Source organism: Emys orbicularis, chromosome 1 (assembly GCF_028017835.1).
Source record: "Emys orbicularis isolate rEmyOrb1 chromosome 1, rEmyOrb1.hap1, whole genome shotgun sequence".
Lineage (NCBI taxonomy): Eukaryota > Metazoa > Chordata > Testudines > Emydidae > Emys > Emys orbicularis.
The window spans coordinates 341,752,747-341,774,326 of NC_088683.1; the positions used below are offsets into that span (position 1 = coordinate 341,752,747).

Genomic DNA, 21,580 nt, shown 5'->3' on the forward strand with positions numbered 1-21,580 from the left:
CATATCCAACCCTTCTAGTTAATGCCTGAATGAATAAAGAAATGAACCAAGCTTGCCCTGTGCCCAGAAAGTCAACAGAGTTGAGCTCCCTTGGACTAATAGGGCACACAAATGCCAATGATTTTCCTTTATTTTTTTAGATGGTGATTTTACTCTGTATTAGAGCTGGCTGAAATTTCCTGTGTAAAAGGTTTTTCATGACAAAATTGCCTATTTTTTAAAACGACTCTTCAAGAAAAATCATCAAAATTATAGATATTTTCCACTTTTTGCAAAATTTCCAGTCATGTTTTTATCAATTTTTGTAAACGCTTTTGTCAAAATTGTTTTAGAACTCAGTGGCATTTTTTTGTTTACTGAAAACCAGGTTTTTTGGTAAATGAAAGTTTTTGATACGAAATAATAAAACACTGCTTTGGGGAATGAAAAATTTCAATAATGATTCTGATAAAAAATTGATTAATTTTTCAGTTTAAAACGTTATGAAAAATAGGTCCACTTGGAACACTTGGTAATTTTGAAATCTTTTTCAACCAGCTTTGCTCTCATTTTTTTCCATTATAATTCTTTTCCTAGTGATTGCACGTTTTTAGTGTTGTCAGGATAGTTTTATTGTTTGTTTGTTTTTCCTTTTTGACAGGCATTTAGGAGGGAAGGCTATGGCAGCTACAGAGGCAGCAGTGGTAGTGACCCACGGAATGAAGGTAACTAGATGTGGAAGCTGCAGGATGTACAATCTTCTGGAAAGGGTACTTGAAAGGTGCTTCATTTGTATGAAGTGCCGCCTGAGAGACCTAAAGGAAGAGAAGGCCAGAGGTTTGGAGATGCAGCTAGAAACTATGGTTGAGTTTCTAAGGGGATTTGATTCAGAGTAGCAGCCGTGTTAGTCTGTATCCGCAAAAAGAACAGGAGTACTTGTGGCACCTTAGAGACTACCAAATTTATTTGAGCATAAGCTTTCGTGGGCTACAGCCCACTTCATCGGATGAATAGAATGGAACACACAGAAAGAAGATATTTATACATACAGAGAACATGAAAAGGAAGAAGTAGCCATGCCAACTGATTGGCCTCTTACAGTTGGTCTACGTGACTGGGGACTTCCTACTAAGAAGAACAGAAAGGCCTGTCACCAGAGCTGATCTGGAGAATACAAGCGTGTGCTGTCTGCCCAGAGCTAATATATGGAATGTGGACCTAAGGCTGAAGAGGATCCTAATGGGAGCAGGCAAGAATCCACTGATTGTCTTCACATGGGGACAAAGAATACTGCTAGATTCTCGTTAGGGTGCATTAAGGAAGACTACACCAGGCCGAGGAAGACGCTTAAAGAAATGAAAGCTCAGGTGATCTTCAGTAAAAACAACGAGGAGTCCGGTGGCACCTTAAAGATTAACAGATTTATTTGGGCATAAGCTTTCGCCCAAATAAATCTGTTAGTCTTTAAGGTGCCACCGGACTCCTCGTTGTTTTTGTGGATACTGACTAACACGGCTATCCCTCTGATACGTGATCTTCAGTGGGATTCTACCTATACCTGGAGGAGGAAAGCAGAGGCAAAACAAGATTATGATGATCAATGGATGACTCGCACAATGGTGCTATGAGGAGGGCTTTGAGGAGGCATTCACCAACATTGGACTGTTCTCATGGGATGGACTCAACCTGAGCAGGGAGGGAAAGAGACTTCTGGAATGAAGGTTGGCACAACTGATGAAAAGAGCTTTAAACTAAGAATTCAGGAGAGACAGTTGGGAGGTGCTCATGTAATCTCAATGCTTGATTCCAATATTTGAGCAGCAGGAAAATCACGTGAAAGAGGATACAGCAATGGAGAAAGGAACAACAGAGGGTAGGAAAATGGACAAAAAGAGGAAAGATAGTGCCAATACCACTGACAATAACAGGTATGTGATACTGGCAGTAAAATGACTGTACCTAATCGGGCGAGAAATCTGAGTGAAGCCAAGCAGCAACAACTAAGATGTCCGTACACCAATGCAAGGAGCCTGGGTAACAAAACAGAAGAACTAGAACTATTGGTGCAGGAAGTGAAACCAGATATTACAGGGATAATGGAAATATGGTGGAATAGCCTTCATGACTGGAATACAGGTATTGAAGGGTATGTGCTGTTCAGAAAAGACAGAAATAAAGGTAAAGGTAGTGGAGTAGCATTGTATATTAATGATGAGATAAACTGTATAGAAACTGGAAGTGATGGAATGGATAAAATGGAATCTGAGTCAAAATCAATTGGGGAAGAAAGGTTACAGAGGCTCCACTTGGATAATGGTTGGGATCTGCTACAGACCCCCAGGATCTGATCTGGATATGGATATTTTAAATGAAATAAATACTAGGGCTGTCAAGCGATTAAAAAAATTAATCGCGCTCTTAAACAATAATAGAATACAATTTATTTAAATATTTTTAGATGTTTTCTACATTTTCAAATATATTGATTTCAATTACAACACAGAATACAAAGTGTACAGTGCTCATTTTATATTTATTTTTATTACAAATATTTGCACTGTGAAAAACAAAAGAAATACTATTTTTCAATTCACCTAATACAAGTACTGTAGAGCAATCTCTTTAGCATGAAAGTTGAACTTACAAATGTAGAATTATGTACAAAAAAAACTGCATTCAAAAATAAAACAATGTAAAACCTACAAGGCCACTCAGTCCAATCTCTCATAGAAACAAATTTCTTTACATTTGCAGGGGATAATGCTGCACGCTTCTTGTTTACAATGTCACCTGAAAGTAACAGGCATTCAGATGGCACTGTTGTAGCCGGCGTCACAAGATATTTACGTGCCAGATGCACTAAAGATTCATATGTCCCTTCATGCTTCAACCACCATTCCAGGGGACATGCGTCCATGCCGATGATGGGTTCTGCTCGATAACGATCCAAAGCAGTGCAGATCGACACACATTTTTTTTCATCATCTGAGTCAGATGCAACCAGCAAAAGGTTTATTTTTTTTTTATTTTTATTTATTTTATTTTTTTGGTGGTGGTTCGGGTTCTGTAGTTTCTGCATCGGAGTGTTGCTCTTTTAAGACTTCTGAAAGCATGCTGCACACCCTGGCCCTCTCAGATTTTGGAAGGCACTTCAGATTCCTAAACCTTGGGTCGAGTGCTGTAGCTATCTTTAGAAATCTCACATTCATACCTTCTTTGTGTTTTGTCAAATCTGCAGTGAAAGTGTTCTTAAAATGAACAACATGTGTTGGGGCATCATCCGAGACTGCTATAACATGAAATAGATGGCAGAATGCAGGTAAAACAGAGCAGGAGACACACAATTCTCCCCCAAAGAGTTGAGTCACACATTTAATTAACACTTTTTTTTTTCTAAGCGTCATCAGCATGGAAGCATGTCCTCTGGAATGGTGGCTGAAGCATGAAGGGGCATACGAATGCTTAGCATATCTGGTACGTAAATACCTTGCAATGCCAGCTACAAAACTGCCATGGGAACGCCTGTTCTCACTTTCAGGTGACACTGTAAATAAGAAGTGGGCAGCATTATCTCCCGTAAATGTAAACAAACTTGTTTGTCTGAGCAATTGGCTGAACAAGAAGTAGGACTGAGTGAATTGTAGGCTCTACAGTTTTACATTGTTTTGAGTGCAGATATGTAACAAAAAAAAAATCTATATTTGTAAGTTGCATTGATTTCAATTACAATAGAATACGAAGTGTACAGTGCTCACGTTATACTATTATTTTTATTACAAAATTTTCACTGTAAAATGAAAACAAAAGAAATAGTATTTTTCAATTCACCTCATACAAGTACTGTAGTGAAAACTATTTATCATGGAAATATTTAATAAATTTCAATTGGTATTCTATTGTTTAACATTGTGCGATTAAAACTCCGATTAATCGTGATTAAATTTTTTATTCGTGATTAATTTTTTTGAATTAATCGCGTGAGTTAACTGCGATTAATCGACAGCCCTAGTTTAGATGTAATAAGTTAGAGGATGCTTTTCTGTATTTTTTATTTTTAGCTGTTAATCTAGTTTGTTCATGATTGTCCTCCACTGCATCTTCTGATGCCACAAATTAGTGACATGGATGGGCTGTCTAGATAATTAATCTACACCAACACTCTCTAAACAATGAACAAATTGGGGTGAGACGCAATTGTCTGATGCTTTATTTTAATCAAGATCATTGTGGGCTAATATGATTCCCTATGATGAATCCTGTGAGGACTGATAATCATGCATTGAAAGACTACAGCAGTTTGTTGATGCTTATGGTGCAGCATAACAAAAACGGAGCATTCCCTTCTGAGACCTGTGGGAAGTAAAACCTATGCACATAGCATTTCATACATTCACAGTGACAGAGAAGCTGACAGAGATGAGCTATAGAAAGATTGCAGCCACTTTACAAAGGCATTTGTCACTGAAACTTTTTATCCTGGCAGAACATTTCCAGATTCATAAGTGGAATCAGCAGCCTGCCAAGCTCACAAGTGTGCATATGGCACAACTGAAGAAGCCAGGCCAATTTGGAACAAATCTGAATGATGGTTCGAGGAACTATTTGGTGTGTGGTTAGACGTGCCAGCCATTTTCTGACAGACTCTGATCTTACATAATCCTGAGCTGTGGGATATCACTGTGTCAGTGAAGACTGTAGCAAAAGACATGGAAGATAAAATGGCCCAAAGTCAGAGTGACATTTACCAAATCAGTGCCACATTAGCCAAAGGCTGAATCCTCATTTTGAACGTTTCTCCTGTTGCCAAACAGACCATAAATTGTCATTTCAAAGAGGAGCTGTATCAGAAGTACCAGAAAGAATGACATACACATATGTGTAAAAGCAAATAAACTGTAACAAATCCAGATACAAGTATAAAGTAGTTCAAACTGTTCCTGAGCAATTGTCTACCAGTGACAGAGATGGTGACTGCTTAAACATTGCCAGTAGGAATATACATACAGAAAATAAACCCCAGAAAAGCTCAGATATCATATAGATGGAACCAGAAAACATCTGCTCAATGTGCAGCGGCAGTCAAAAAGCTAACAGAATGTTAGGAACCATTGGAAAAAGGACAGATAAGACAGAAAATATCATAATTCCACTGTATATATCGATGATATGCTCACCCCTTGAATATTGTGTGTAGTTCTGGTTTCCCCATCTTAAAAAAAATATATTAGAATTGGAAAAGGTACAAAAAAGGGCTACAATTAATGATCAGGGGTATGGAACAGCTTTCATATGAGGTAAGGTTAAAAAGACTGGGACTGTTCATCTTAGAAAAGAGATGACTAAGAGGTGATATGATAGAGGTCTATAAAATGAATCGTATGGAGAAAGTGAATAGAGAAGTGTTATTTATTTACCCCTTCACATAATACAAGAACCAGAGGTCACCCAATGAAATTAATAGACAGCAGGTTTAAAACAAACATAAAGAAGTATTTCTTCACAAAACGCACCATCAACCAGTGGAACTTGTTAGCAAGGGATGTTGTGAAGGCCAAAAGTATAACTGGGTTCAAAAAAGAATTATATAAGTTAATGAGGATAGGTCCATGAATAGCTATTAGCCAAGATGGTCAGGTATAAAACCCCAGCCTCTAGGTGTCCCTAAGTCTCTGACTGCCAGATGCTGGGACTGGACGACAGGGGACGATGGATCATTGATAATTGCCCTGTTCTATTCATTCCCTCTGAAGTATGTGGCATTCGCTACTGTTGGAAGACTGGTCTAGATGGACCATTGGTCTGACCCAGTATGGCGATTCTTATGTTACCTAAATGAGCAGTCTCACTGAAATCAGTGGGACGACATGTAAGAGTACCTGCTCACCGGTAAGCAATAAGGAGTTCACAAACTGGGCCCAAACAATTTCACAATCAATTAACCACACTGTATCATTCCCACTTTGACACAGAACTCAATGAAGCTCTGTCACATACACTGGAGTAAGCTCTGCTGCTTAGTACACAGGGCCTTACCCAAAGAATATTTAAAGAGACTCAGCAGAACAAGCTCCTTGGTTATTGAATCAGCATTTTTCATGAGCTATAAAAATCAAGCCATCACCCTTTTATGTGGAGATTAATCCATTTGGTGTCTGCAGTGTTTGTTAACATAATGAATCACAGCTGGAATCCTGTTACACTTCCTGAGAATATAACCTGAACGTGACCCCATTATCTTGCATTTCCCATTCTCATATAGCTGTTTCTTATCATAAACAGGGATTTTCACTTGGCTCTTATAAGCATAATTTTCAGCTGAAAAATTACACAAACTCCGGATAGCTAATGCTGGTATTCAAAACAAATGTTTAGCTGGTGGAATTCAAATAAAGTTCCCAAGTCTAAACATGCGTAAGGGAAGACCGGCAGGCCACCAGTGCAGGCTCGTGCTTGCAAATAAAGCGGCAAGGTCCTGATCCTGAGCATCCCCACCTGGCAGGATCAGATTTTATTTAATCAATTTGTACAACCATTGTACTATTGGAATGAGCCGTCATCTTTACCAGCCCTCATTTTGCAAACAAACAAGTTACCTATAGTATTTCAGACACTCACAATAATGAAATCTTCATGTTCTGATTTATGCTTTCAAAAAAAAAAATATGATCAGAAATGCAGAGCTGGGCCTGGGAATTCAGACCATACTCCAGCTTTACCATGGGCCAACGCTGAGGAAAGAGGAGGAACTCTGCATTGGGAGTTAAAGTCAAAGGAGCTTCAAGGATTTATGGGTCAATAAATATCTAATTAGACCACTTTTAATATGGAAAATATTAACACATCATCAAATATGTGGATTTTTAAAGTCCTCCAGATCCAAGGAGGATGGAGAGATGTTGTTTGGGGAGACCAAGGAGAAATTGCTAAGAATCATGGGGTGAAACAGAGGTTATACATATCAGGAAAAATGTCCTAAGTGCTATGGGATAATTCCCCAAGGAATGGTGGAAGCCTCATTGTTTAAGGCATACTCAAGGCCAAGCTCCACCTTCAGACAGGAGCATGAGAATTCAGTAGGAGCTGTGATGCTTAACTGGTTTCCACTAACTCTCAGGAGTCAGTCCACAGAAGGTAACATTTTAAGATGACTTTTTATGCACTTTGAGGGAAACTCACCCCTGTGCAGAAGGTCAGCACAAGGGACTATGCACCACATAAGCCCACTTGTGAGGATTTAAGTGGAACTTAAGAGACACACAGGGCCCTTTGCACAAGACAGCATTTCACCCTCTGAGTGAAATTCACACCCAATGAGGACAGCCTGAAATAAGCAGGTAACTCATTACCTCGCAGAGTTTGGCTTTATGTTTTTTGGGGAGGGGTTCACATTCTCATTTAAAAAGAACCAACACACTATTTCATTTTTTTTTAATACTCCTGGACTAAAAAATTTTAAGCCAAATCTCAGCCCAAAGCATTTTTTTTTCTTACTTGTGAACTACAAACAATTGACAAATAGGGTTTTACAAAGGTAGCACTGTGTCCTTTAATTTAGAAGCTGAACCATAAGTGTTAGAAAGTTTATGGCACCTCTAACTACCTATGGTGGTGACCTATAGCTTTGTTGCTTCAAATAACCTACATTAAAATGGGAACATCTGTACAGCTTGGTATTAGATTAATGATGAAGAATTGCATACCTAATTGATGTTTTTTCTACTATAATTCAATTGTATAAATATATTCAGATACTTTTAGGTTTATGCATAAAGTGAAATTAATAGGAATTAAGATACTGAAGAACTTCTAAATACAATATTAGTTTTTGAAGAACTTTAGAGCTCAGAGATGATCAGAATATTGAACCCAATTCTGCTCTCAGTTACAGCAGTGCAAATCCAGAGTAACTCCATTGACTTCAGTGGAGTTAATCCAGATTTATGCCGCTGTAACTGAGAGCAGAATATAGTCCACTGTATCATCAGTGTTATAATCATGGGGCCTGATTCCCATTTACACTAAGGCCACTTTACACCATTCTTCCAGTGTAAAGGGCCTTGAAATGGGAGTAAATTATATTTACATCCATTTTAAGGCTCTTTTGCACTGCTAGTGGTATAAAATAGCCCTAGTGTAATGGGAATCAGACCCATATTTGTTTATATAGGACCAGAACCTACACAAGCCAACTGGAGTTATTCCATTGATGTCAATGGGCACAGGATCAGGGCTTGTACAACTGTACTTTCACTTATCCCTTCAGAAGAGAGTTATTTATGACCTACACAGCATATTTCTAAGTCTGTGGGAAAGTCTGGTGCAATTTGATTCCTTAGTTCAAGTTGTTTAATGGGAAAAAATGCCCACAGATTAACCCACTCAGTTTTCTAGCGTTATGGAGCCGATGGAGTTCACCCTCAAAGCTAAGAAGCCGGTTAAGAGAGTAGGCCTGTTTGCTTAAAAGCATCAACAACGTCAATTTTAAAAAAAGTTCAAAGCCAAAGAGTATTTACAAAAGCAAGGACGTCAAAGGCCAGGAGCTAGAATTACCTTGTCACACCATATTCTGGGGGAGGCTGGTATCTGACAACTGCTCCTTCCGTTCTTGCTGGCAGCGGAGCAGGGTAGGAGGGTTTGAGAATCTGCATCATCCCCGAGTGCTGGTCATTATAAAACAACCCGTGTTCCTGAGTCTTGCTGACTGGTGACACCACCTGCTTGGCTTTGTAGGGGTACTCGGGCGGGGGACCTCTGGGATCCATTCCTTTGCCAGAAGGCTGAGTGGGTGGGGGTCCTCCAGTTTTGAAGCCTTTGTTACTCCCTGAGGTAGGAGGGTGTTGCTTAGCACCATTTCTCTCCAAGGACAGCTGCATTATCCTCTCGCTTAGAGATCGGACATGACCCTGCTTAAGTTCTTTAAGTGCTTCATCTTTATGAGCCTGCCCACTGTTGGCCCGATTCACAGTTGGTCTCCCTTCCGTTCTCGATTTCTGACTGGACACTCCAGCAATGTAAAAACTTGGGCCAACAGCACCTGGCTGCTGGCCCCTAAAAAACTGGGACTGGGCCTTCGCCTCCTCATAAGTTGGTAGTTCTTCATTGTTCTGATGAGGCTGTGTGGCCCTGGACTGTTTCTCCATCACAGTATTGTCCACCTGATGTTCTTGCCCCTGAGGTTCCTGGCGTGCTGACTGCTGGAGCATTTGTGGGTCTTCTTGTGTGAGGTTTTCTGTGGAAGAAAGTGTGCTTGTAGTGCTGTTGGATGGTCCTGCGCTCCCTGTGGCCTGGTGCTGAATTGCCAGCAGATTCATGTTCTCATTTGGATTGCCATACCTCAGCTGCTCCTGGATCAATCGCCGTAATACTGTTCCAGCTGCAACATCCTCTGAACCTCTCATTTCCACCTCTGAGATCCCAAGGAAGTTTGAAGGGTAGAAGTTGCAAAGAGGGTCCTCAACTAAACATAGAACAGAAGAAAGTCAGGATTATGTTTTCTGATGACACCATTATTTAAGGCTGGCAACTGCTGAGAAATCCTCTAATCCTTTTACACTATAGTGCCCTGCTTCCTCTCCTCCTTACCAAACAATGCAGTATAACCTTGGGAAAACTCTGAAATGCTATTAAAAATAATGAGGTTGTACAAGAGTAATTAAGAGCAGAATCTGGCCATGAATCTACTATCTTAGTCCAGTAATTTGATTTATTTCTAACAATGCTATCTCTACATGATTAACAGTAATTTTGACATGTCAGTTCTAACAAGATGATAGGGTGACAGATGCACTGCTACCAGTGCCGGCTCCAGGCACCAGCTTGGCAAGCAGGTGCTTGGGGCAGCCAATCCGGAGAGGGGCGGCAGGTCCAGCTATTCGGCGGCAATTCGGCGGACGGTCCCTCACTCCCGCTCGGAGCTAAGGACCTTCCGCCGAATTGCCGCCGCAGATCGCGATCGCGGCTTTTTTTTTTTTTTTTGGCTGCTTGGGGTGGCCAAAACCCTGGAGCCAGCCCTGACTGCTACGTAAATCAGATCTGCTTATACAGTACCTTGGCTGTTCTATTCCCAGGAGTCAGGCACCTTAGAAATATCACAGCTAGGCCGATTAGATAAAATATATTCCATAAATGACACAGAAAATAAAAAGGATAGTGCAATATCCTGAGTCACAGGAGGACAGGAGCTAAGGAAAAGTCACAAATCTCCAAGTACTGTATTGAGTGGGGCCAAATACCACATTAATTTGCATGCTGTGAAACTCATTGACTTCAATAAGGTTGCACAGATTGTGAGTAACTACAAAATACTGACTATTGTCTGAATTGATTCCAATCCACTTTTCCAACACTTGAACCCACTCACCTAGTTTTCTACTGGAAACAATTTGCAGCTAATGAATTGCAAAAAGTGAAATACGTAGCTGGGGTCTTCCCTGAATTTCCTAGACTGTAACAAAGCAATAATTCTATCTACACAATCTCACTAGGACTTGCTTCCCCCTCACTTACCATGCACCAGTTCCACAGGGGTGTAACTCTATCGAGACCAATGAAGTTACTCCTTAGAGACACGGGTGTAAACGAGATTAGAATCAAGTCCTCAGGAATTGGATATAATCATTACAAATTGTTAGGCAACGAGGAAGCACCATTCTTTGTTCATTTTTTGAGGTCACTCTTGGAAATGTTATTTCTGAAGCCTTCTGTTCTCAGTTCTCATAGCAGTTTTTTAGAAGTATTTAAAAAAAATTCATTTGAAAGTAATTAAAAAACAAATGTTCTCTCGAGGTTTGGTACCTCCCTGAGGTTTCATCTGTTATTGCTCACACTGTGTGATCACTTACATACAAATTGGATGCCAGATAGAAAAGAAAAACCCTCAGCTCTCCACTATGAAAATAGGTCACTTCTATTAACATTTTTGTGGCAAAGACTTAAAGATGATTGGTAGGGTTTCCAGGGGAGAGTGGATACCATGCGGTTGCACTACAGTCATGTCACACACTCTGCAAAGTTCCTTCAGAGGACATTATCTGCCTATGCAGGGTCTAATCCAGGGGTCTCAAACACGCAGACCGGGGGCCGCATGCGGCCCACGGGGTTGTTTTCTGCGACCCGCGACCTCCTCGCGGCCCCCCCCGCCCTCCCCCAGCGTTTACCTAGAGCGGCTCCAGCCCCATGCGCACCGGGGGAAGGGCAGGCTCCCTGCCTGCCCTGCCCCCTGCTGCTCCAGGAAGCGGCCGGAACGTGGGGAAGAGGGGGCACAGGGCTCTGTGTGTTGCTCTTGCTTCAGGCAGTGCCCCCAGCAGCTCCCATTGGCCACAGTTCCCCGTTCCCGGCCAATGGGAGCTGCTGGGGGTGGTGCCTGAAGCAACAGCAAGACACAGACCCCTGTGCCCCTCCTCCCCCAGGTTCCGGCCACTTCCCGGAGCAGTGCGGGGACAGGCAGGCAGGCGGCCTGTCCTGCCCCCGGTGCATGTCGGGCCGGAGCCCGCCCCTCCTGCAGCCCAACCCCCTGCTGTACCCCACACCCCTCCTGCACTCCACACCCCAACTTCCTGCCCTGAGCCCCACACCCCACACCCCTGCTGCCCTCCCTGGGGGCAGGAAGGGGGCAGAGTTGGGGTGCGGATTTCAGGGAAGGGGTTGGAATGGAGGCAGGGCCTCATGGAAGGAGTGGAGTGGGGGCGGGGCCAAGGGTGGCGGGGGAGGTGTCAGTAATGCGGCCCTCGGCCAATGTACTAGTCCTCATGTGGCCCTCGTGGTCATTTGAGTTTGAAACCACTGGTCTAATCACTGCCAGGAAGTGCTTTGATCACATGATGTCCATTTAGTTGAAGACAATGGGACTACTTAACCTGCTAAAAGTTACACACCTGCTTAAGTGCTTTGCTGGATCAGGGCTTGAGTGCAGAGAACACAAATGTAAAAAAATCACTAAAATGTAAACATTTTCACACTTTGCAAAGGGATAAATTCCATCTAAATCTGCAAAATAACGAAGGGCCAATTTTTTAAAAAATAGGCCCGTAAGGTGAGCCTGCAAAATGTGCAGATGCAAAAACATCCATTTATGTGCTCAGTTAGATACCTGCATGTGCATTTACCTAACCTGTACCTGCAGTTGCCTATTTTTCATTTACAGCTGTTATTACTATTGATTTATATTACCATAGCATCTAGAAACCACTGCCAATGATCAGGGCCCCATCGTGCTGACACACTGTAAAAATATTCTTTCCCCTAAGATTTCTCAATCTAGGTTATGACAATACACAACATGTGGATGAGATAAACACATAGGAGCTGGCAAATGACAAGATCACAGTAAAGAAAGCAAGTTATCATAAATAAGCAGAAAACATAACATAAGAACGGCCATATTCAGTCAGACCAAAAGTCCATCTAGCCCAGTATCCTGTCTTCCAACAGTGGCCAATGCCAGGTGTCCCAGAGGGAATAAACAGAACAGGTAATCATCAAGTGATCCATGCCCTGTCACCCATTCCCAGCTTCTGGCAAATAGAGGCTAGGGACACCATCTCTCTACAGCACCTGCCTAGCCAGTCATCCATTTGCACCCTAAGTTCTATATTTTAGGGACAAAATGTAGTTGCCTATTTTTGAAAACTTGACCCAAAAGAACTGATCTGTGCTTATTTTTCATAGGATTCTTGCAATCCTATTCCCTAAGCAGGGAGACATCCACCTTGGTCTAACTATCCAGTGAAGAGCAATTGAGTACTGCAGTGTAACATGATATGTTGCACTGGTTGAAAAATGACACAGGATCAAAACCAGATCTTCCACAGAAGTAAATGGCAACATTTCCCTTGACTTCAATGGGAATCAAGATTTGGCCCATGATTAAGTTTTTAAGATCATTCTGAAGAAACTCTAAACTTCTCTTCAAGGAGTCGATAACAGAAAAAGGAACTGGAGTTAATTTTACAGGCAGGTGTGTAAGGGTCATTGCTTTCTTACCAGCTTTATTTTTAGCACCACTGACTGTCTCTGCTGTTAACGGGGAAACATCAAGCCTGCTGGCAAACAGTTGATGGTCCTAGTAAAGAAAGCCAATGTCTTCCAGTATCTGGACAGGGCTACTGGGGTTGTAACAAGCAGATAGGGGGCCTATAAGAAAGAAAAATGGGATGTCAATGCCAATAAACCAGTCAGTGAAAAGTCTTGCTGCCATGACTCATGTTGGCCGTATGTTGGAATAATGATTTGCATCTTGCTGAATGATCTGAGTGGCTCTACTGGAGTATCCATACCTCTTTTTTTAGTCACATAATTTCAGATTTAGGGCCCATTCCTGCCAGGTCTGAGTGCTTTCTGGTGAGGTGCTGAACATATTCAACTCCCATTGATTTAACTGAGAGTTGAGGGCACTCAGAATCTCTCAAGAGGTGTTCTGCACCTTGTAGGATTGGTGCTTTACTATGGAAAATGTATCCAAGGTCAGTCACCCAGGTAAGGGCTGCACAGGACAAATTTTCAATACAATGCAACACTGCTTTTTCTAGCGAACCAAGAAGGTTTATACTACACCATAATTTCAAACACAACTATTCTGCTCAGTTATACAAGCCACAGGAAAAAAATATGCCTTAAACCTAACCATAAATGAAAAGAAAGCACAGCTGTGCTTTGAACCAAACACAGGGGGCAATTCCAGCTGTCAGAGGCTCAGTAGGTTCAAAACTAAGCACTGAAAGCTTCAAAGCTCTGAGGTTCAGGATTTACTATATTCAGTCCTAGTTCAATGCCACAAAAGCACTGTTAGACCGAGGGACCAGTGACTGTTGAAGGCCTGCCATGCTGTGAACCCTCAGGAATCTAGACTATTGCTCTATATCATTGGAAAACTGGGAAATCCTTGCCCACAAAGACATAAAGAATTAATTTCTAGCCCTGACAGGGTATGTAACATAAGCTCATAAGATCACATTATTTTGATTACTAATTTATTTCCATCATCACTGCATCAATCCCCTTTTTAATCTGACATGATTTTAATCTCTAGAGTTAGGAATAAATATTTATGTCATCTCAAACAGCCAGGGAATCTCTGATTTCACAGGATATATAAAGCATTAATGTTCAACTCGAGTGAGGTATCAGCTCCTAAAAGGCCTTGCCTAGACAATACCTTGACCTGCTAAAATCAAGCTAAAGCAGTTAAAATGTGTCTATATTGGTATTTAATGGAGTTTTCTTTTTTCTTTTTTTTATTAATGGAGATATCCCATCTCCTAGAACTGGAAGGGACCTTGAAAGGTCATCAAGTCCAGCCCCCTGCCTTCACTAGCAGGACCAAGTACTGATTTTGCCCCAGATCCCCAAGTGGCTCCCTCAAGGACTGAACTCACAACCCTGGGTTTAGCAGGCCAATGCTCAAACCACTGAGCTATCCCTCCCTTGAGTTAAGATAGGCTGATTGAGCTAATGGCATTGAGAAAAGCAACTTTTTTTCTTAGTCTGGACAGAGCCCAAATTGGAAATTGGCTATAATCCCAAGGCTGACACCATGGCTCTTAAGAAATATGTATCTTGAATGGTCATAAGTGGCCTGAACCTTGGTCTTACATGTCATCTGAAAGGCAGTCATTCAAACAGCACAAGGCCAACAACACCAAGATAGTACATTGGATATGAGGAACAAGTACCACCTACTGAATCATCAATACCATTTCTTGCACCAGTTTAGCCTTTGAGGTCTCCCATCCAAACACTGAGCAGGCCTGACCCTGCTTAGCTTATAAAATTTGGCAAGAGCATAAATCAAGGTATAGCCACAAAATAGTAATGGGAAGTAAATGTGGAGATTGTATTATTGAAAGAAAGGGTTGAGAAATCCAAATATCTGTAACAATCCGAATGGCAGCATTCAATTCAATCTCAAGTCCATGAAGCCTTTTACATGGAAGTTCACTGAACCCATGAATAACAGTCATCTAATGCAGAACATAATTGTTTCATAGAGTACCATCACCACCACATAGGTAGAGATAACATGACTCAATATGTACAGATGTTCTTAATATGGTAAAAGGAAGATCTAGTTAGAGCATGAACCAAGGTGGATAAAAATCAATGATTTTTTTTAAACAATCAAATCGGATATTTTTTTATTTAAATCGGATTTTTTTGATAAAATGCTTTTTGAGGAAAAAACCTATCTAAAGATAGTTTTAATTAAGATACATTATAGCTCAAAGATATCTCATCATGGAGTAGGGATTATACATTCTAATTCTATGGTATGAGACAATATTCATGTAATGTTTAAGAAAAGTTTTGTAAATGAATTCCAATAGTTCATGGATTAGGGACCCAATCTTATGGGGTTCCAGGGGCTTCTGTATAGATTATTTAGGTTAATCTTTCTATCTACCCAATGAGACTCAGTGCTCAGTCTAGAAGATACCATCAGAGATGCTTAGTTTTGCAGTTCTCAAACTATGGATTTGTGTCTCCAGAGGTAACATACTTGTTAACAGCAAAAATGTTTTTAAATAAATAAATAATATATAGAGGTGAGAAATAACAGATCTCAACTCTATTGTCCCTCTGCAAATTTGTGTACACAGAGTCAATCCTTTACCTCTCTCTAAAAGTGCAAAGTTTTAAAAAGTTCAATGAATAGAAGATTGTTGGGGGCGGAATAGATCTGGACAAGGAGAAGAAGTCTGGAGATAAATGTGAGAAGTGAGGGACATGTGCTTGTTTTGTTAAAATATTATATGTTTGCTGTTGAAGAAAAAAATCCAGAATACATAACGTCGTTGTTTTAGTTAAATAAAACAATTTACATGTCTGTCTGGTGATGTTCTCCTCCTAATACAACGTGGCAAGAAAATCCTCCAAATATTAATGATTAACCTGTTGAATTAGAGATAGTTCAACTCCCAATGACTTCATAAATATCTGCTTCAATTACCTTTGGTAAATGAAATAACCAAACAATCATTCATTTTCTGATATAGCTGTAAAACTAATCTGAAAAGTTTTCAAAATAAATCACTGTTTAAAAATGTATAGTGTGTACCTTCTAAAAAATGAAACCTACATCTATCTCTGAGTTGTGAGGAATATGTATTAAGGTTATAACAACCAACAAGAATGCACTTCTATGTAGAAAACCATGATTACATCGATTCTTCCTGACTAGTGATTTAAATCATGATTTTAATCAATTTGATTTAAATCAAATCCACCCTGGCATGAACAGAACCACATCAAGGATAACTATGCTTACATTTCTTACGGCTGCCATAATGCTAACAAAACTTAGAAGCATGTCTTCTACTCTCTTCTGCTCACTACTCCACCTACTACCTTGACTACATTCCTCCTGATTCATGAGTTCCCTTGCTCCCACCGTCTCCCACACCCTTAAGCACTCTCTGTCACCTAACTCCTTTCCCCTGCCATCAAGCACACCACTGTGGACACTTGTCTCAAAGAAGTTTCCATCCAACTATCCCTCTCCCTCTTTCCCTTCACTGCTGAACTCCTTGAATTTACGGTCTAATCCTTCTGCCTAGGCTTCCTCTCCGCTAGCTCCCTCCCCAGTCCTGTTCAATCAGCATCTGCCTGCTGTGTTCTACTGAAAAAGCCCTTTTCAATGTCATCAATGAACCTTCCTGGCCAAATTGCATAGCCTCCTCTCTGTCCTGATGCTCCTTGGTCTATGGCCTTTGAAATGGTCCATCACTTCCCCATCCTCCTCAAAGCTCTTTCTCTCTCTCCCTTCTAGGATTCAGAGAGCCTGACTTCTCTTGTTTCTCTGCTTATCTTTGATTCTGCAGGGTCTCTCTCAGCCGCTCCACTTCCCGTTCCCAACTCTTTCTGTCAGAGTCTCTCAGGGATCTGTCCATGAGCCTTTCCTTTTCTCCCTCTGCACCTTTCCCCCGAGAATCCTCATCCAGTTACACAACTTAAATCACCACCATGCTGATCTACTTCTCCATACCTAAATTATCCCCTGCAGCTAAATATGCATCCCTGGCTGCCTTTTTGATAGCTCTTTCTCACTTCATCTTTACTCCCTTCACTAGTCTACTGTTGTCAGCTCCAGTCTCTTCCAGCTATTCTTGGCAACATCCATGACTCCTCCTTCTCCACCATGAACATTGTTACTGACATTAATCCTGCCAGTTTTTCCTCTATCACCACTCCCAAGTCCACCTGTTTCTCTCAACTCCCACCATGTCCAGGCCTTGATTGCCTCTTGCCTCAGTTGCTGCAGTCTCCTCCTTTCCGGCTTCTTAAATTATCACCTCAGCCCTCCTTTCAATCAGTCCAAAATGCAACCACAAAATTCATGCCCTTTGCCCACTACTCAGACCATGTCCAGCCTCTGTTCAAATTCCATCACCACCAGCTTCTCATCACCATCTGCATCAAACTAAATTCCTGCTTCTAAGCCCTGCACAACCTGGCTTAGGCTTACCATCTGCTCCTAGCTCTTTCCACTCCATCTCCTGTCCCCAGACTCTACTTATACTGCATGACTCACTTTCCCCTTTGTGTCCTTCTCCTGGTCTTAGTTCTGAGCATGCTTCCATGCTGCCCAATAAACCTTCCCTCCTTGCCTCAGCCAAAAATACCTCCATTCTCCTTAAGACTCACTCCTTTAAGGAGGCCTATCCTCATTAGTCATCTCCTCAGACTGGTGTTTACCAACTAGACGAGCATTTACTGATTAAATGTGTAAAAATATTTATTTTACTTTAAAAAAAAAATCCATCCAAAAGTCAGAGAACTGCTAAAACATGAGCTAAACTGCATGCCTCACTCACTCTGCCTTATCTAGTTTCCATTACTCCCTCCTGTGTCTGAATACTTCCAATCTATATTGTCTTTCTAGGCTGAAAAGTTCTTTACAGCAGTGATCTCGAACCTGATTCTCCACTCCTACTGGTTTCACAGTGATGCAGCCTGGACACCAGCGGATGTCCTTTTGACTTACACCAGTTTAAGCTAGTGGAGAATCAGAACCTTCATCTTCACATCTGTCTGTAGCACATGGTTGTCATCAAATAAATAATAAATGACAACAGTGTACAGCATGTTGGCGAGTCTTTGCAGGAGAGACAAGCAGCCAAGGGATGACACAAAGTAATTTACCCTGATTACTCAGAGTAAGATAAAGATAACTGAATATTCTATAGCACACACCACACACTTTAAATGACATTTGCTTTCAACAAGCCAAACTCTGCTCTCAGTTTTACTAGTGACTCTTCCCTGAATCAGTTCCACTGCCCTCAGTAGGGCTAAATGAGTGCAACTCAGGACAGAATTTGACCCAATATCTTCATAGGCATTGATATGCAAACTCTTCTTTTTTTTTTTTTTTTTTTTTTGGTACCCAGGGGAGAGAAAAGCAGAGTTCCATGAAATGTTAATGAATTCACCATCTGATTGCTCAGAGTAGGCATGATCTGCTGTACAGAATATCTATATTTAGAGAGCAACATGGAAAGATTACTCAACTGAATGAATTTAAGGCAAAAAAAGACTGTCAGATTAGCAAGGTAAATTGTTCTGGAATTTGTGTTGATACCGATATAGACCAAATATATCTATATTGAACAGCATTTTCATTTCTAACATGATTATATCTCATTCTGCTACAAAATAACATGGTAGCAGCCTAACCCTGTCTACCTCACACACACAAAATTTCCTATGAATTAATCAGTGGGAGCTTTGCATAAAACAAGCCTAGATTTGCTTTATGATTATAAGCTGTATACTGCAGCACATCAGAAAAATCTAAGCAAGGAAAACAAACTAAACCATCCAGTACTGCCAACCCCAAACATTCAAAAATCATGAATCAGGCTTCCAAAATGATGAGACTGTCTTAAAATCATGAGATTTTTTTAACAATAAAAATAATGTGGGGTTCTTTTTACTTGCCTTCTGGTTGTTGAGTCTTTTTCTCTGCAGCCACGAAGGCTAGCAACTTCCTTTTTCAATGAAAACAGAGATTCTCACCTAATCACTTGTCCCCAGAAGCATCAATACCACAAGACTCGTGATAACAATCACAAAAGTTTGACAATCAGGATGATCTCCCAAAGTGTTTACGTGCAGGGCCAGATTCTGACCTCAGTTACACCAGTCCCAATCCCAAGTAACTCCAGCCCAGGCAGAAATCATCCCTCTCTGCTTTGTCTCTGTTACTGTAGTGGTGTTTTATGTTCAGTGTCCATAGGTTTGAATAAAATGTCAGATTTAATTGGCACAGGAAACATACACCAGTTTGCGTGTAAAACAGATAACGGTTGCTGAAAGATCTGTGTTTCGCAGAGGGCCTTAGCACAGACCATAGACAATAAAATAAAACTTGAAAGGTATTTAAGCTTAATAAGCAGTTTCAGTCCAAGGCAGAGATCTCTTTCCTCTTTATGTATGATGCTATTAAAGGACTTTCAACAACTGAGTTTTCTTCTCCAGAGGAGAAGGGACTGCTCCCAACAAAGACAATGGCAAAATTTCCATTTATGTCAATGGGAACAGGCCCTAAAACAGTTCCAAAACATCTTCAGCGCTGGGCTAACAGAATTCACCCCAAGGTCACTTCACCATGCACAGCCTTTGTTCCCATGTACAAACTCTTAGGGCATGGCTACACTTGCAGATGTAGAGCGCTTTGAGTTAAACCAGCCTTCCTAGAGCGCAGTAGGGAAAGCGCTGTAGTCTGTCCACACTGACAGCTTCAAGCGCACTGGCGTGGCCACATTTGCAGCACTTGCAGCGGCATTGGGAATGGTGCATTATGGGCAGCTATCCCAGCATGCAAGTGGCTGCAACGTGCTTTTAAAATGGGAGGGGTGGGGTGGAGTGTGACAGGGAGTGTGTTGTGTGTATGTGGGGGGAGAGAGAGTGGGTTTTGGGGGGGGCTGAGAGCATGTCAGCATGCTGTCTTGTAAGTTCAGACCGCAGCAGACCTCCCCCCCCACCTCTCTCTCTCTCTCACATAGAGCATTCCACAGTAACGGCTTGCATGCTGGCTGTCAGAAACGGAGCTTTGAAAGGGCATTTCCGCATTCCTACAGGAGTTCAAAACAATGAGAAGAGTGGCCACTTGACTTAAGGGGATTATGGGACATTTCCGGAGGCCGATCAGAGCGCAGTAACACAACACCTCGTTCACACTGACGCCCGGGCGTTGTAGTCAAGGCTTTGGGGCAGGCAATGTCTTCATTTTTGTATATCGTACGATGTCGTAGTCCATATCGCACAACGGGGCTGGTACTTGATTGATTGATAGTACTAAATAGTATCACGAAACCCAAGTTCTCGCCTTTTCCTTCTCCTCATGACGATGCGATGAAGGGAATCTCTTTGAGAGTCTTTCATGGCCCTGCAGGCTAGGCTGGCAGGACTCTGGGCCGGCCTGCTGGGAACATCAGGACAAGTGGCAGCCCTTCACAGAACACACATGCTGCTGGCCCAGTTATGGAAAGCCTGCGATGCCCAGGCCACACTGAACTGCCAGGAAGAGATTTAGAGGGCCAGTGCACCATGCAGAAGCAGTGGTATTGAAAACCAGCACTGACAGCAAATGGGAGGGCAGGAAGAGAAAGTGGATTGGCAGCAAGAGAATGGCAGGCAGCACATATGACCGTATGAAGGCTGATTCTGAGAGAGACTGAGACAAGGAGTTGGCTCCTTAGAAAGCTACTATTTGTGTCTCAAACAAATTAAAGCAGCAGGTTATCTCCCACGCTGAAATATAAATTGAATTTGGGAGCACTGCTGGGAAGTAAAGTAGAACAGGAAAACCAGAGGGACGGATGTGGCAGGCATTTATTTTCTAGCTCTTTGGCTCACAGTGGGTCTTTTGCTTTACCCTATCTTGAAAGGGGCCTTTTCATTCTTGCATGAATTACATAATCAACTGTTTGTTCTTTAATCATCTGAAGAAAGGGATGGAAGGTGCTTGCTTTACTACAACATTGTTTTTAAATTGGGAGTTACGGAGAGAAGGGAAGTGGTTAGGATCTGGGAAGACAAGAGGGAGACAAAGATGTGTGTGGGTGTATGCAAGAGAACTCAGACTAGGAGAAGTAAGGTGGGAGTATTAGTAGACCATTATTATTTATATTACAGTAGCACTTAGGCTCTAACCAGATCAACGCCCCATTGTGCTAGATGCTGTACAGACATGGCAAGAGAGAGTCCCTCTCAACCCCAAAGAGTTTACAGTCTGAGGTCCTGATTCACCACAGCACCAGTGCAGGAATAGAGAAAAGACAGCTTCACAGCACCATGAATTGGGGCCTATGTATCTAAAGCCAGGCATGTGCAGGACTGCTGCCAGTCCAACCACCTGTGGTCCCAAATGCAAACCATGTATTTGCTTCTAGTTCAGGGGACTGGTAATGGAGTCCATCATCTTGAGCTCTTTCAATTCCTTCCTCCGGTGGTAGTAACCCAAATCTGTGACCATCTGACGGCTGTTGACTGATCTATGTGAAATGGGTTGCTGATCTCAGTCCATTTCCTAAGAGACATGTATCCACATGATCAAAAACACCATCCTAAAACTGGGAGCCCAGCAATCTCAGCAGAGGAACTA

General features: G+C 41.7%; 1 protein-coding gene across 2 annotated transcripts in view; it reads right to left on the minus strand.

Moving 5' to 3' along the window:
- The window catches only part of AMOTL1 (angiomotin like 1), a 118,762-nt gene that overhangs the window by 60,584 nt on the left and 36,598 nt on the right, over positions 1 to 21,580 (minus strand). Inside the window, exons 1-2 of one of the 2 annotated variants that reach the window (XM_065417456.1) lie at positions 12,961 to 13,096; positions 8,530 to 9,436 (exon numbers count right to left, since the gene is read on the minus strand). In XM_065417456.1, the coding sequence (XP_065273528.1) occupies positions 8,530 to 9,377 (848 nt within the window). In that variant the 5' untranslated portion in view covers positions 9,378 to 9,436; positions 12,961 to 13,096. Of the gene's footprint in view, positions 1 to 8,529; positions 9,437 to 12,960; positions 13,097 to 21,580 lie in introns of those variants that run through there. The other variant, XM_065417455.1, reaches the window with a different exon arrangement.